Genomic DNA, 17822 nt, shown 5'->3' on the forward strand with positions numbered 1-17822 from the left:
AAAAAAAAACAAACCCCAAAACGCTCTCCACTCAATCAGAATGATACTGATTGCTCATTTGCATGACAAGAGGGCGGAGCTCGTCGGTCTCTTGCTTCTGCCCCTCAGCTGCGTGGAGGATTAACACTCGAGGAATCCAGAGAGAGAAAGGCAGAATCAGCCTCACAGAAATCAGAGCGCAGGCGCCGAGCAGACTAAACCGAAACACTTAGACGATGCAGAGCCTCGAAAAAGTAAGCATGGTCTTTATAAGAACAACAACAACAACAAAAAAAAAGGTCCACACTCACGTCATGCCGGGTGGACGCGACTCGCCGTTTCGTGAGACAGACCAAAGCAGGTGTAGTGTGTGACTGTGAAGCGGAAAGGAAAGCGAGGCATGGCTCTCAAACGTTCACACATTCACTTTTTAAATAAGATCCAGGAAAACCAGTTGTTTTCAGATTCAAATTCAAAATACTTTATTGATCCCAAAGGGGGAATTAAGTGCTTTTGTAAATCAAAGCCTTCAGAGAGTTATTGTGGACAGTAATGCCAGTTAGCAGGAAAGATCTATTCTAGATCCTTAGCTCTACAATAACCAGAACCTGTTTATCCAATTTGTTGTTGGTCTATCGTACAAAATTTGGATGAAACATTACAGTTTGTGGCTATACGGTGAGAAAAATGTGGAAACAAAATTCAGCAGGAGTGAATTATTTTTTTAAAGGTGCTCTACATTTATTACATCCTGATTAAGTTGTGGAATAAAAATATAATTATACTGCAACATGTCACAGCTCTGGCCCCAAATAATGCAGAATGTACTAAATGAGTCAGATGTAAGCGGTGAAAAGAACAGAGGCTCAAACAACATAATTTCAAAATAACAGAATTAAGTAAAAATCTATTTATGATACCAAAACCAACCAAACAAAAAAAAAAAGAATCCCTGATGAACTAAACAAACACTGCGGAGACATCACAGAAGAACTCTGAGATATACTGAGATATTTAGAGAGGGAAATAATAATATTTTTTAAAAAAAAGCTGTGATGAGTCCCAGTTTGCAACAAGCATCGTCATAAAAACTTGATGGGCTTCAAGAGCAAAAAGAACATTTAATGTGTCGTTAAAAAGTTAGCGTTGCAGTTAAAATTCAATGATGTTTGATGTTGATGGGGAACAGAAGAGGAAGCGAGGCGGATAACGGCGCTGTGGCGAGGCCGGAGATGGTGAGATTTGTCAGAAACGAGCCCAGAAGGCACCGCAGCGATCAGAGGACAATAAAAGAGTTTCCCAAAATGGAAAATGTGTGTTAGTTTCTGTGTTTTTTTTTTTTAAATCATTTTTTAAACATGTACACTCATCAATAAATTCAGCTGTCGGGGGGCCGTGCTGATGAATATTTAAAGCAAAGCGTTGCTGCAGTCCGTATCTTTCTCCAGACAGTTGTTGTCTTTCTGTAAGCAGCTCTAAGATGGCTTCACTTTTTAAATAGACTATTAAAATTGAATAGTTGAAATTCCAGCTACACATTTTTATCATTCTTACCCTTGGTTTTGCAAAAAAATAGTAAAAAAACAAAAAAAAAAACAACTTAAATATGTCTAGAGGAACTCGGAGGACGGTCATGAATAAATAACAACGTGAGCGCAGCAGCCTCCGCGCCGAGAACGAAAGCCGCTTCTCACGCGCATCCTGCGTATCTCCTCACCTGGTCGTGGCCCTTCTTTTTCTTCTTCTTCTTCCCCCAGCACCCAGAACTCTCCGCGTCTTTGCCACCGGTGTCGCACAACAGGCCGTCCAGCTCCTCGGAGCCGCCCTGCTGACTGTGCGACGTCTCCGCAGCCAGACGGTAGGACAGGTTCCTCAGGATGCACACGCAGTTCTCCACGGTCTGGAGGAGGAAAGGTTGGACGGGAGGGGAAAGTGAGGAGGAGACGGAGAGGAAGGAGGCGCGGGAAAACACGGTGAGACACGCCGCAGAGATCACACACACACTAAACCTATTGTTGAGAGTGGCAGAGCTGTCAGCAGTCACAGACTTTGATCTTTTGGAGGATTTAAAAAGAAAATAAAAATCATCCAGAGAAGAGGTGACTCAGGGAACACACAGGGAGGCATCGAGTAACCAACGATGTTTCTGTGTCAGAGTTCGGGCTGAGTACTATAACATAACAGAAAGCAGTTTAAATCTAAGCAAAGACTTCTCATGTCTAATGTGTTTTATAATGTGCATATTAAATTAATTAATTATTAAATATTTTCTCACTCTAGATTTGACAAATATCTGCGGGGGAAAAAAATAAAACGTATTATGCAGCGGTTCAAAAACAGCTCTTTCGTGGCGATGGTGTGCAAGAACGGCGATGGAAAACACGACAAACCCACCAGAGCCAGGAGGAGGGTCTTGATGCCGTCAGTCACCCTCACGTACGCGCTGCTCACACTCTCCCCCTTGCTTTCTGCTATGCTAACGCTAGTTACCCCACAATGGGCGACGGCTGGATAAAGAGTTTTTCTGTAACAATAAGTTGTTTTGTCGCCATTTGCACAACTGCAGCGCACACACGAGAATGATCGACAGCATGAAGACCCTCCCCCTGGCTCCGATTGGCTGTTTCTGATCGAGCACATGGCTGTAAGGACCACAGGACGACGAAAGAGGAGTTAAATAAATTTTTTTACTGTAATAATATCGTGAAAGTTTTAAGAAATCTATAAATAAAAAATATATTTATTTCTCAAGTCCTGCATAGAAAAACAACCACAGCCTGATGCTGCCATGTTACTCTGTCGAGACACTGCTAATTTCCTACTTTTCACTTTTTATCTCATCTGACTATGGCATGCATTTATATTTGTTTTTTTTTCTTCTTTCCTTTAAGCTATTTGTCTATTTGTCATTCAAATGCCAGTTTTAAACAGCGACACGTCACACAAGCACACGGTATTCTACTCACGCAAGTATGAACCAGATTATTAATAGTATGCGGAGTGTGTGTGTGTGTGTGTGTGTGCCCTGCCGTGTGTCTCTGCATCACCTTGCTGTCTATCTCGCTGCTCCCCAGAGCGGTCTGGATGACGTAAAGCAGGGCATCTGTGAGGCCTTCGCACTCCCTCATCCTCCTCCGCGCTTCCTCCCCGGCAGAACTCACGTTCCTGTTTCACACAGAGACACAGACGGACACAAGTTCACGGTCTGCCGCTGTCGACAATGCACAGAAAAGAAGGGAAAGCTCTTCAGGTTGAAAATGTTTGTTTTCACATATTTTGCATCAGGTGATGTTGACTCTTTGCAGCTACGTCACTCGAGGCGCCACTGTGCATGTCAGCGGTGAGACGAGAATAATGAGCAGGGCGACTGGAACTGTTTTTCCCCAAGTTGTTTTATCCAGTTTAGCTTGTTTAGCTTCTGCTTGTTCGAGTCGAGCTCATTTGTCTGTGAACGTAACACACACCTGGTTGGGGTCAGAGAGGGCCAGAGTGGTACCCACAAATTGGACTCAAGTAAGAGTAGAGCTACTTACGCAAATTTTTACTCAAGTAAAAGAAAAGAATTTGCCATCCAAAAATGACTCGAGAAAAAAAGGTGTCTGTTAAAAAGACTCAAGTACAGAGTAGCTAATCAAATTATCAATCATTTAATGTTTAAAAATTACATAATCAGATGGACAAAAATATAAATTTAATTGGTAATTTTGCATTTTAAGGCCCAACATGACAACAGTTCATATAAGTACAGTATTTTCTGGACTATAAAGCGCACTATACTATAAGCCGCACTTACAATAAACAAAAAACAAACAAAAAAAACAACAAAAAACTGGAAACGTACATATATAAGCCACACCGGGCTATAAAGCGCTGGTATCTCCGCCGCTCTCGGTTTTCCATAAGGACCCAGCAGATGGTAGGAGAGGGCTGCGTTTTAATAAATCTGCTGGATTTATTAAGGACGCAGCCCTCCGTCTACAAAGCCGAACCACGGTTTCGTTCACGCCGAGCGGCTCTATTTCCCTCCTGTACTGCCAGATCGATACTCCTCAACATAAAAGCTGCATCATATGAGTTTGAAAACATTTCTCCGTCGTGCCTGCTGCTAGCATGGGCTTGTTGTGAATGAAAATTAGCACGTTCTTCTTTTTTTATGCCCCTCCGAGGGATCTTTGTGGGCTCTAGTGTCCCTTATATGACAGTAGGCTGACAGGAAACGGGGAAGCAGAGGGAGGAAGACATGCGGCAAACATCGCCGGTCCGGGAGTCGAACCCACGACAGCCGATCTTGCTATCCCCTACGCCACCACGGCACGCCCAGCATGTTCCTCTTTGATTTCCAATTTTGACTTCCAATGATTAGTGAATCAATCCTGCTAAAGAGCCCCCTGGTGGTTGAAGAAAAATCCACAGAAAAGCCGCACCGGGCTACAAGCCGCCTGGTTCAAAACGAGGGAAAAAAGTAGCGGCTTGTCGTCCGAAAAATACGGTGACTGAAAATAACAAAATCAGACCAAATAAAATGTTTCCAAATCAGTTTCTTTCAATAAAAAGCTTATGAAACTTTAACAAAAACTGCAGGTGTTAAATTTTACTCAAGTAAGAGAAGTGATACTTCAAAGTAAAATGACTCAAGTAAAAGTAAAAAGTACAGAGCAGTAAAGAATATTCCTAAAAATACTTTTTTGGGAATTTTTTTTTTTACATTATATAATATTTATATTTTAAATATTCCTAAAAGTACTTTCCCCCCCAAAAAAGTTACTCAAGTAAGTATAATTGATTAAATGTAACTACAGTTACTTTCCAACTTTAGTTGGGGCTCATAGACGATGTTGTTTACTAAAGTTTGAGCTAGCTTAGCAACCGACCAAAGTTATCGGTCAACTTCCTACATAGCTGGCTACAAACAAAGAAAGTCAAATTGATGTAAAATAATTGTCAAACATGTATGGTGACCACAACAAAACCATCAGGCTTCCTACACACTGAATCAGATTTCCAAGAGGAAGGAAAGGAGGGAAGCTTGACGGATGTCAATTCTTGAATAATCCAGTGAGAGAAACCTTTAAGCAATTCTATGGCAAACATTTGGTCTGTAGTTATTCAACTTTTTAAGAAACAGAAGACAGGAAGAATGAAAGTGATCCTGCTTTATTTCCTCATTCCCTCTCCAGCGGAGAGTCTTCCTCTCTCTACCCAAATCTAACAGCATCAGAAAAGTTGGGACTCACCTGCTGATCCAAAACCAGTGGACATCTGTACGCAGACGCCGTTTGCACATGACAGATTCATGAGAAGTCTGACTGCGTTAGTGGAAAACCAAGTGGGAAATGTGAAGGTGTTGTAGCGTTCTGTTTAAGTGAGGTAGCTGCTTTTGATTCCGACAACCTCAGTTTATTTTCTACAGTCAAATAACTGCCTAAAAAAAAAAAAAGATATTGAGGTTGTTGACAAACTGTACTCCTCTGAGGCTGCATCGCCCCCCGGCTGTTATTTGCTTCGAGTCGTGATGCAAGTTCACCAGAACACACACACACACACACACACCCCTACATGTACACACACACATACAGCAGGACACTGTCAGAGAGCTGCATAACCTGTTCAGTGAACAACATGACAAAATCAGAATAAACAGCCACCTGAAACATCCAAATTGTAACAAACAAGATCCACTTTCAACTGGCTTTAAGCATACGATTTCTCCAATATTATATTTGGTCTCCTGTCTATTTATAGGCTGAAATTAATTACCCTCAGTTGGTTAGAGGTAATGAATTCCAGTGAAGTGATTCCTTTGCAATGCAGCCGAGCTGCAAAGATTATCTCTCAATATTTGATCTTTAAGCGTAGAGGATCAAAATAACAAGGCAGATAAGAAATTACACCCAACAGATAACGCTGTGGCTAAAAGTGAGCTTCTTTTCACTCAAATGAAAATGTGATTTAACTCCCAACGTACTGCTGCCACAAAAAAAAAAAAAATCTCTCTATCCATTTTGAATAACTGTGCAAAGTAGAGATCTAACATGGTGGGATTTTCTTAAAATGAGGTTTTACAGTAGGAAATGCTGCGTTTTCCTTGCAGTGAATGGCTGTACACGTTCAGAAGGAAACCTGGTACCGTTTCATTTCAAGAGGTCTTTCCTGGACGTTTGTCTGCGATCTTACTCTGTGAAACACAAATCCCCCACAGGCAGTATTCTGCAAAGAACCTTGCTGCCATGTTGTGGTCTCAGTGTTGACTAGACTAGAGCAGGTGCTGATTCAGAGCTGGGATGGTTAGGTCTGGTTACGGAAGATTTCTCTGTAAGCGATAACAGGAAAAGACCTCCAGGGTTTTTCTTTTTTTTCCTGGGCCGTCCATGTTAGTTTACCTAAGGGCTGGAAAGTGACGTGCAAACTGTGGCAGTGGAAATGATAAAGACAGCAATCTGTTGCATTTTTAGTAACAGAGAGCCCTTTAATCTGCCTAAGCAGCGAGTTAAAAAGACCGGATGATTCCTAAAGGAGTGAAAGCCTCCAAAAGCTCAAAGTAAATGGGTTAATATGCTCCTTATTAGCCGCTGTGGCGTTTGCATCGCATCTGCCCCGTTCTCCGCGCAGAACTCCAGATCTTCTTGTTAGCTGACACAACAGGAGCGAGGCAGTGAGAAACGACAGAGTAGAAACGGCGACGGAGAGGGAACGGCAGAAGGGAAAACGGATAAAAGAGGGCATAATACGATGGAGAAGGAAGTATCAGGATAATGTGACGAGAGAGAGAGAGAGACCAAAGAGGGGGTACACAGAGAGAGAGAGGGGAAAATGAGAAATTGCGGATGATAATAGAAGATGGAACGAGCGAGGAAAAAGAGAGAGCAGGTGGCCGGCGATAGACCAAACCCGCCATGAAATATTCAATCTTTAATCAGACTCCCAGCATTCCCTAACGAGGCGTGAGAAGGATAAATTAGGCCTTCGAGTTTGGGGAGCCGAGCGGCTCAAAGTTATCTCGCACCGACACGCTCGCCAACAGACTCAATATCACACACGCACCACTGTACCAGATGTGTCCTTTTATTTCCCCCACAAGTGTACAGTGACGAGATTAATAACCCGCACGTGGTTGGACGGAGAGACAAACAGAAAACACACACACACGCAGTTAGTGTCCTGCTGTGTGTGTGTGCTTGTGTGTGGAGAATGAGACGGAGTCGTGCTCAAGCCACTATTTTCACCCAAATTCTGCCCCGTTTGTATCCGGAAATATGCAGAAAAACTCTCCTTCAGGGTTCCTGCACATTTTTTTCATATTTTTCAGACTAAACATGAAAGAAATTCTTTTCAACAGGAAGTAATGGGGCATATCTTTTTTTTTTTTCTTTTTTTTTTTACAGGTGGTCAGGCTTTAAATGTAAAACCTGCACAAAAAAACCACAGACAAAGAATGAAGGATAAAGAAAAAGGATGGATAAAAAACAGGAGGAGACCTGAATGGAGGGACGGATGGAAGAATGGTTGGATTTAAAAGCGCATTTTCTTTTAACAAAATATTGTTTTGTGACGATGTCTCACCAGAAAACCTGTTGGAAAATAGAGGCAGCAGTTAGCTAATCTACAAAGGTGTGGCAGCGTGGAGTTTTGTTTTTTAGATGAACAAAGATGAATGAAGACATTTTAAAGAGCTAAATGGATGCTTCCCCATTTAAATGTGGGCTGTCACACTTAAAGTGGTTGCAGAACTTGTTGTTGTTGTTCATAGCACACTGCAAGTCTTCCTAAAAAGGACAGGAAGGCAGCCTTATGTTATGTGACGTTATATATTTTAAAAGTGGAGATACTCTCAACCTAACAATACTCAACAATACTAAAACATTAGTATTGTTTCTAGATGAATATGAACATGTTTTCTTTGCATTATTTGAGGTCTGAAAGCGCTGCATCTTTTTTCGTTTTTTGACCGTTTCTCATTTTCTGCAAATAAATACTAAATTTGTGCTTGGAATGTCAGAGACATGTTGTCAGGAGTTCATGGAATGAAAGAACAATGTTCATTTTACTCAAACATAGAGCTATAAAAAGTAAAATCAGAGTGAGATCATTTTAAATGGTCTCTTTAATTTTTTCTAGAGCTGTATAATCAGTTCAGTTTGCATATTTAGTTAGAGAAAAAGCAGTGGGTGGCAGAGTACATGAAAATTGTGCTTGAGTAAAAGTTGTGGTATTTTGACATATTTTTAGTCGAGTAAAATGAAAAAAAGTATTTGGTAAAATGTTTATTCAAGCACTGAGAAACTGATAGAAAAACAAAAAACCATTTGATTTGACATTTTAAAATAATTTCAGACGTACAAAATTCTAAATTTTGTGCAAATTCTAGTAATCCAAACAACACACAAACATTTTTTACATGAATTCAACACACTAACTTATTTATTCCAACTTAAAACTGAACATTAAAACAAGAAGTCTCACTTTGATGTAAAGCTGCAGGTTTCTGTCTGTGTCTGCTGCATTTTTGGTTAAAACATGTTTGCTTTTCATTCGCTTAAGTTACTCAGCATATCCAGACATTTCACTCAAGTAAGAGTAGCGATGCTTCACAGTGGTATTACTCAAGTAAAAGTAAGAAGCAACGTGCATAGACATAACTCCTAAAATCATTTTCTGCTCAAGTAAATGTTCCTGAGTGGATGTAACTAGTTGCTGCCCACCTCACGTTTTCCAAACTGCACTGAACAACCAACGAGAAACCGAGCAGCTACACTGGTGAGTCATCAGAAATGAAGCAAAGTCTTTCAGTTTTCTGAGTGTTGGCTGGTAAAAAAAACCCAACAAAATAAATAACACTGAATGTTTTCTAAAAATATATGACTGTGTTAGTCTGACAGACTCTTTTCTGTTTGGGTGCTTAATAAGAAAGAGAGAGAAAAAGAAGAAGAAGTGTACAACAGAAGAAGCTCTGCAAAGTGTCAACTAGAAATCTGAGGTACAAGATGGAGACAAAAAAAAATAAAAATCTAAGAACTGACCGGAGGCAGCCTGTGGCGTTGCGGAGGACCTGGGAGGAGTGCAGGTGAAGCTTGCGGTCCTCCTGGGTGTGGGGGGACGTGTCCCAGCCCGAGTGCGGGATGATCACGGCGTTGGTCAGCACGGCCAGGGCGTCCTGGATGATGGGCATCTTCAGGGCGTCGCATGACGACAGGTTCCACAGAACGCCTGCGGACCAACCAGAGCAGAGATGGAGGAGAACGGAAAACATGCAGAAAGTCGACCGCACACCTGGAACCTTTGAAAGACCTTAGTGTGGACTTTGACCTAGTGTTCATGTCTACTACCGGTTTAGTACAGGGATCAATATCAGAGCCATGTTGGCGTTATAAAATTTCCAATACAACAAACATTTAACACTTATAATCGCAGATTATGATGACGGCTCAAATCGGGTGAAAATCAATTTCCCAGTTGGAAACTTTAAATCAGGGGTTGAGCACACAAACGTCTAGAAATATGGCCCATTAATAATTAGAATGATGTGAATACAGACAGACATGCAGTTCAGCAAGACACCATCCATATATTATTAGCGCAAAGCTTTTATTATTGTTCCTTTTTAAATGGACGGATGTTCTGTGCAATAAGTGCCTGGAAACTACAACTACGTTTCCAGAGTGTTTATTTTACAGATTTTAGGGGTCGGCTGGCAACTGGGATACAAAATAATGGAAGCACAGGTATATTATGCTATATTGCATGGCATGATGCAATGACCAAGACTCTCAAGAGAAAAAAATACAGAGGCCCAACAAAGAAAAGTAGAAAATTTTTCGCAGCTTTTGACTTTTTTCTTCTGTGGGACATGCTAGGTTTTAGAGATGCTAGCAGCCGTTTAAAAATATCTCCAGTATGTTCTGCAGGAAATCAATGAACACATTTTTTTACAACAGGTGTTGCTGCAATAAGAGTAGTTTTTGCTTTTCTGTTTTAAAGAAAAAAAATATTATTTTACAATGCTTTAACTGTGCAAATACCACTAACTTGTTAAAATTGGGAAAGCATGATAACGGATTTTTGGTCGATATCTGATATGCCGATATACTAAATCTCATTTGGCCGATAACCGATACCAATATCAATATTTCTTTCCTATAGAAACTTACTGAAACTACTGTGGATTAAAATACGGCATTATCTTCATCAGTTTAGCCTGCTACCAAATGCAAATGCTAAAAAGGTAAGAAAGAGGTTGAAAATGTAACACTTTTAACTTGCATTATGTGTAATGTCAAATTTATTCATGACATTTGCTCTCTAAGACAATGATGACACTCAAACATTGTGCTGTTCTGCAGGCATCATTGTCTCATAAAAACAACAGCTTGAGTTATTTTGACGTCCGATATTACATTTTACTGCTAATATTGGCCGATACCGATACCGTGCTGATAATATTGTGCACCCTTAGTTAAAATATTGCCCAAGTCTGCTGCTCTGCATCTTTTTGAATGTCAACACATTAAAATATACTTTAACAATATCAGAATGTGATACCCAAAGACAATTCTGAACACCATTTCTTTAAACGACACAGAGAGTGTGTGTTTGTTTGAAAGAGAAAGCGAAGACAGTAAATCCACTGAACGAAGAACCGCTGCAGCTCTCCCCATCCCTCCTCTTAATTCTCTCCTGAATTCACCATGTAGCAACCAACCAACCAAGAAAGTGGAGTTTTTCTCCTGCCTACCAATTACCAATTACCCTTACCGCCAGCCGCCACAAACTACAAAACACTTTTGACCAGAACGGACAAAAAGGCCTCCTTTCTCTGGAGAACACCTCTCTTGTTGTTTGGAATAAGTATGCTGAACGTTTTAGAAAATAAACAAGGGGGGAGACAATGAGGGAAATCACCGTATTTTACTATTAATCACTCTGACTTCCTGAGTGTACACAAACGACGAGAACGTTGATGCAGCACGTCGTCGCTCTCGTTGACCTTTATCTTACAATCTTTGTATTGGTGTAATTATATGCTTTTCCTTTGAGTGTCAGCCCGTAGTCATATCTGTACATTATTGACCCTGTTCCTTAATGACAGTAATTACAGCCATGGTGGCGATGCATCCTTTCTGTCTGTGAGCGTTTAACGCGACTGGAGCCAGGCGTCCTGCTCTCCAGGCCTCTTGCTGTTCACCCTCGGTTCAACAGTGCCTGCGCAATTACGGCTCTTCTTATCTGTAAATAGGATTTTTTTGGTTTTACTTGTGCGTGTGTTCATTTTTTTTTTTTGAGTGTGTTTTTTTTGACAAGCCCCTTGACAAATCAAAGCTGACCCCATCAGCACTTTGGACTCTCTTTTTTTTTTTTTTTTGTAAGGCGGACGGCTTCTGTTTGGGGGTCAAACACATTTGCAAAATTACTTTTGGCTTCGTCATTTAGAGAGTTTAGCTTCTCGTGGCGATCGGGACAAAACGGGTGTGCTGCTTGTGGCGCTAAATTTTGCAATCTAATTTTATTTTTCTTAAGATATTCATTAGCTAGATACTTTAAAAAAAAATAAAAAATCATGTAACCATAAAATAAATATCTGAACTTGAAATAGGAAAGATTTTTCTGAGGGAATCGTCATTCTTGGCTGCACAGAAATTCAGGTGAAGGTCTTTGCTTGGGTGGTTGGGTTAAACATATAGCTTTACATTGATTAAAAACATTCAAAATGTCAAACTTTGGTAGACTGCTTTTCTTTTGGTGTAGGAAATGTATATGTGTGTGTGTGTGTGTAATGCAAAAAAGGTGGCACACACTCACACTCCCTTATTAAATGCTGCTATTGTCCTTTCCTATCCAGGTGGTTTTTACTCACTAAATGTTTCTTTGTACTTTAATGATGAAACTGAAATCAGATTCCTTGTTTGTACCCACAAACGTGGCGAATAACGTTGATTCTGAAATATGTATTACATGCAGGACAGCACCGGATATGCGGGTGTTTTTCCTCAGAAACAGATGTTCTGGCAATTGAACATAGAGGGCTTTACATATTTTGTTTCCTCCCAACTTTCTCCCCTTCAGTCACTGCTCTGTTGTCGGTTTTGGTCCGATAATTGCACATACCACTCAGTATGTGCAATTATCTGAAAAAACTGTATGTGCCAAGCATTTTTCTGTAGCATCTATCTGCTAAATGTGCAGATTGGAGATTTTTCTGCTATCTTGATGAAAAAATGAGATCCGATTCTGTTCATAATTATGCTGAACATGTTTTTACTGTGTAGTTTAAAGAAAAGTTTCTACAGAAACGCTGTATTATAGTGTCGGACAGAGTTTTATTCCAACAAAACCCTCAGTCACGTGGTTGCACGTCTGTTTTGACGACTGGCGGGTCAGCGAGATGATCTCACCATTTTGTTCTCTGAAGTTTGAGTTTATAACTTTTAAAACCTTTCCACCAGAGACATCACCTTCTCCGCAGAGTCTTGCGTCTGTTTTCCGGTGTCTGTGAGAGTATGTTTAAAGCGCAGAACGAAAAACAAAACGAACAAAAAAACATCTAATGAGAAAGAAAAATAATAAAATCTCCCTCTGGTAAAACACGGCACTTCCACAGCCGTGTTTTACCAGAGCCCCGCTTTAGTAGGTAATAACTACGTTTCGTGTAATTAGAAATGCAATGCATGATGTCATAGCTGCAGCTGCGGAGGCAGAGATTCTTGACTATCTGGAGAAAATTCAGCTGTTTGCCAGCGTCGCCACTCGCTGTGCAGAGAATGACATCATCTCCCCGAGGTGAGAGGCAACGGGATTTTAGATTTGATCAGAAACGCGCACACACACAAACCCACCCACACACACACACACACACACAGAGAAAGAGAGAGAGAGAGCAATGAGTGTCCGACAGATGAAGGAGGTTAATTGCCACAGCCTTACATCATGAGTGGCAACAGGAGGCAGCGGCCGCGCCGCTACCGAGAGGGAGGGGAAATGAATACGTCGGCTATCGCTCTTTGTCTCCGGAGCCATTTCCCATTTGATTTGCAGTTTGCTTGGATTCGTCGTCCTGTCACGGTTCTCTGTTTAGGCCATCGCAGCGTTGTGCGTCTTTTGTTCTCCCAGACTATTCCATATTTCATCTCTTATTGTTCCGACTGAAATTGTCAAGCGTTTTTAGGTGCTTGATGTGAGGCTACAGTTTTTGTCATAGTGAAAATTATAGCTTATTTTACAGAATCTAATTAACGTCTCTCTGGTTACTTTAAGGTAGAGAAACATAAAAGAAAAAAAGGATCTTTGGAGGTTCAGCAGCAGCGTTTTGTGAACCCTTTAGCAAGGCACTGTATGTACAGTTTAGCTTTTTATGCTAGTGACGTGTTGCATCTTTAAGCGGCCCCAGGATGAGGCTTTGACCTTCAGAATGACAGCTGGTCTTCGTGACGAATGAGAAAACCCTCCAATGACAGACACATCTTCGTGCATTGTGGGAGGATAGGGTTTTTGGTTTGGCTTTTAATAAAATGTAGAAAGATGGCATTCTGAGTCGTCAGCTCTCATCCTTTTTATCCAAAAATGTTCACAATGTAAATAAACAATATTACATTAGCAGATTCAATTGGTTATAGATGTTTAGTATAAATAAAGTGCTACTTCATTTTTATTTTTTTCCTAAGATACGGAACACTTCTTGTTTCTTAAAAGTTTCATCTTTTAATCCATGATTCCAGGTCCAAATGAAGCCATTATACATCTACGTTTCTATTGACAATCCAACTCGTTTTACTCAGTTTATCCAAGTTTTTTTTTTTTTTTTCACTCGGGTACTGCCAGCAATGTCAGGTCCAGGCCACCGCTGCTCTTTCAGCTACGGGTCAGCCAATCAGAAGACCGCTCAGGCGTGAGATGCGCTCTCACAGCTGGAACGGCTCCAGAGCGGTGATGGCGCGTCATAAACGGTGTGAGAGGCCATTTTCCTCCGGTATCAGCAAATCACTGTTCAGGAAAAAGAAATTTTAAAAAATCCCACAATAGAAGTGGAGAAGGGAAGAGATGTAAATCGGTTGACGAGTTCCAAAAAAAAGTTTAAAAATAAAAATTGATGATGAGTTCCTAATCTAATAACCAGCAGAACCATGACGTTTCAAAGGAATTGGGAGTCAGGGAAGAACAGGCCACTCTGGCGGACGCCTTATGTTGCGACAAGTCCTAAAGTTTAAACCGGTTCCTGCTTTCCGCTGTACGCGAGCCTCAACCAGAGAGCCGGTGAAGTAATCGATGGGTCTCCTTTGTATGCAGAGCAGGTTTCAGGAAACTCTCTGCCATGATGTGGACAGCAGGCCCGGTGTTAACCCAACAGGAGGCAATTATCCTGTCCACAGATTTAGCCTCCAAAACAGAAACAACTTCCGCTGGACTAAGAACAACTATGGACATCCGTCTATTTTTAGTTTGTATAGAAAAATTATTACCATCATTCCCAACATGCTAGGTTTGGGTCTCTATAGAGTCTGAGATGTGACTGTTATGGCTTTTACAATTTGTCTCACAACTTGCGCTTTTCCACATGTCGGACACAAACGTTTCCACACACATCTCCAGAAACTTCAAACGGCCAAAACCAGACATTGACTAATGACCGCTTATAGCAAAAACGATTATTTTCTCATATATTTGGTCTTAAAAAGAAATCTTAATGGATATATTAGCATTTCAAAGCTTAACAAAAAACAGAAACTGGCCACATAATACTGGTAGGTGCTTCCTCATACAGAGAAGAGTTCAGCTGAAAAGTGTAGACACTTTTTTTTGTTATTGCTGGAACTAATATATAAATTGTACGAAAGCGTATAAGCTTAGAAAGAAATGTAGTAGTAGCTCGGGAAAAACTTGAGAACATCCTCGTAATAACGAGATGCAAAACTCATTAGAACTAGAAAGCTTGCTCGTTTTATTGAGGTTAAAGAAACTTGTTATAACGAGATGCACAGCTCATTAGAACCAAACGATCTTCTCTTTTAAATAAGAAAGGCGGCAAACAGCAACAAGTTGGGATTTTTAGATGTTGTCTAGCGGAAGAAGGGAAAGGAGAGTTATATCAAGTCCCTTCACCTCTTTCTAACATCTTGTAATCTGTCAGAGGAGCATATTTTACATCTCATTTAAACAAAACAATCTCGTTCTAATGAGAAACTCTCGCTTGATCTTGTTGTAACGAGAACGTTTTCTCATTTCAACGAGAAACTTTCTTGTTATAACCACATATAAAAATGATCTCATAACAAGAAGCTTTCTGTTTTAGTGATTCTTGCTATAGCATCCTGCTACGACGAGAACGTTTTCGCGTTCCAGCGAGAAACTCTCTCTCTAGGAAGAAATGCTGCCCCTGAATCTGTTCCCAAACTCTGGCGGTTCAACGCTTCCGTAAAATTGCAAGTTTATATTTTCCTCTTCATATGTGTGCAGCTGTTGCATTTTGTAAGGCAAGAGATGAAGGTCAAAGATCTTGTACTTGTCTGTTTTTGTATTCCACACATGCCGACTGCGGATCGCAATTATTCTGTGCAAAATGTTAAACCTGGACTTAACAAGCAGAGAGGATTCTTCTGAGTCTAAAGAACGCGTCCAGGAGGCGGTACATTTCAAGTTTAAACATCCACATTGAATATGTATGTAATATTTACTCTGCACAATGAAAAATCTCATTTGTTATTCCACCCACATGATTTCTTTTTAGAGGAAACCGTAACTACACTGAAGCAAAAGGAGAGTAACTGAACAGCAGAGACTGTTTGTCACACATGACTGTGTGATTACGAGTAGGTCAGTGGGTGTGTGTGTGTGTGTGGCCAACGAGGCAGGTACCTGGACTTCCTGCTGTGATTCTGATTCAAAATGCTCACCAGACAAAGAGAAGCAAGCAGACGAGGCTGCTGATACCGAGGAATGGCGAAAGGCAAAAAAGGAGAGAAAAGGACAATGGAGAGACGGGCAGGAAAAAAAAATCCCACCAAAAAGACAGACCAGTTTAAAAAAAAAAAAATCCAACTGGAGCAAAAGAGAGGAGGAAAAGAGGAGAGACTTCCTGTGGGTCATTGAAGGAGAGAGAACAGAGCGCTCTGCGTGCGTCCGGTCGGTCATTGAGCTGATTTGTGACAGAGGGGATTTCTGTGCTCCACGCCACGAATTGCAGCTCTAATTTATATGGTAATCTTCTTTAACACTCTCGCTGCATACAAAACTCTTTTTATTCCTTTTTTTTTTTTTTTTGGAAAGACAGACGCCTCTCCGAGGCTCACAAACACACAAGACGATGTACGGAAACGTAACACGTGGCTCACGCTCTGTGGGGAGAGGGACAGGAGACGACGCCTCTCAACGTCCCGTTAGCGCCGGTCGGCGCAACCGACGCTTCACGCGTTTGTCCCCCGGCCGGAATCCCACGTCGACCTGCGGCGCGAAGTGAGCGACTCGAAGGACGGCTGCAGTCGGCTTTCGTTTCAGGAGGGTTTGCAAGGACACTCGAGTCAAAGATGGAAAATATCTTTGAGTTAAAATAAATAAACGCCTACTGGAAGCTTTAGATACAGTATTTAAAAATAGTTCTGCTTTCATTTTATACAGAAATGACTAAGTTGAGCTAAAAAAAAAAAAAACAATATTTGTTAGAACTTTGTATTGGGTCTCTGACTTATGGAGAGTATTTGCAAAGATAGAGGAAATCTGATGACTTTCCTTTCAGCAGCATACGAAAAACATCTTAAAATAAACTACTTATAAAAACCATTATTGAGTCTCTACATTTTACAAAGCAAAGAGCATTTTTTCTAGTTTTGTTCCTTAGTATTTTTGTATTTTTAAGCCTTGAAGATTCCAACCTTTTACCGCAGGACGCCCATAAAGTTAAAACTTTCATCAAGATTTTATGTGACAAACCAAACACCAAGGATTGTCTCAGTGTGATGTGGTAACAGGAATCTGACAGGTGTGGCATCTCCTAAAGGGCAAAATACGGTGGTGGCAGCATCATGTCGAGGGGATTTGGAGCTGGTTTGAGTAGATAGGAACCAAATAAAAGAACCAGGGGCGACCAAAGACATGAGACCTGGGTGGAGGTTCATTCTTCAGTGGAATCGCTTAGACCAAAAACATATCCCTGTGATAAAGCGGCCCAGTCAAAACCCAGACCTGAGACCAGTTGAGAATATGTGACAGGATTTGGTATTTATACATCCTCTCCACCCGGTCTGACTGTGCTTTAGCTATTTTTCCAGACAAAAATGAACAAAAATGGTTGCTTCTAAAGCAGTGTGAGCTGCATATAAAAAGCTGTCCTCATTTTGACACACCCAACAATAGCAATTATTAGCTGGGGTGTCGGAGGTGAAATCTGTATCCTTTCCCAACTGCCAGTCGCTCTCAGCGGCGCAGGCTACACGTCAGATTTCATACGTCTGAGACCTCAGCAAGATGTTTTCATAAAATGTGGGTGCCACAAAGAGAAATCAATAATTTCCTCATTTAGTCCCTGGATTGGAATCACCCACCCTCCAAAACCACACACACCTCCTCCTCATCCTCCTCTGGGGATTTTCCGTGAAGATCAGCTTTAAGAATTGAGTCATATTCCTCTTTTAGAGCTGTCATTTCTGACTCTAAGAAAAAAAAATCTATATATATGTATGTGTGTATATATACGATATATACACACAATAGGTGTAAAATCTAAATGTAGCAACGAGACGGAAACATTAGCAAAGCATTGATTGATGACTCTGTGTTTACATCCCACACTCAGCTGAAATTAATGAGCCATAAATCCATATTTCATAACTTGTTTGTCTGCAGTGGCAGTTCTGGAAGCCACA

General features: G+C 40.9%; 1 protein-coding gene across 8 annotated transcripts in view; it reads right to left on the minus strand.

Annotated features, from left to right (window-relative positions):
* Positions 1-17822, minus strand: part of ctnnd2b (catenin (cadherin-associated protein), delta 2b) — a 160999-nt gene that overhangs the window by 22934 nt on the left and 120243 nt on the right. For all 8 annotated transcript variants that reach the window (XM_032566244.1, XM_032566242.1, XM_032566246.1 and 5 more), the window contains 3 exons: positions 8997-9183; positions 3027-3144; positions 1697-1879 (listed from right to left, as the gene is read on the minus strand). In XM_032566244.1, coding sequence (XP_032422135.1) covers positions 1697-1879; positions 3027-3144; positions 8997-9183 — 488 coding nt within the window. The remainder of the gene's footprint in view (positions 1-1696; positions 1880-3026; positions 3145-8996; positions 9184-17822) is intronic.

The sequence above is a fragment of the Xiphophorus hellerii genome, chromosome 6, assembly GCF_003331165.1.
Source record: "Xiphophorus hellerii strain 12219 chromosome 6, Xiphophorus_hellerii-4.1, whole genome shotgun sequence".
Classification (NCBI taxonomy): Eukaryota; Metazoa; Chordata; class Actinopteri; order Cyprinodontiformes; family Poeciliidae; genus Xiphophorus; species Xiphophorus hellerii.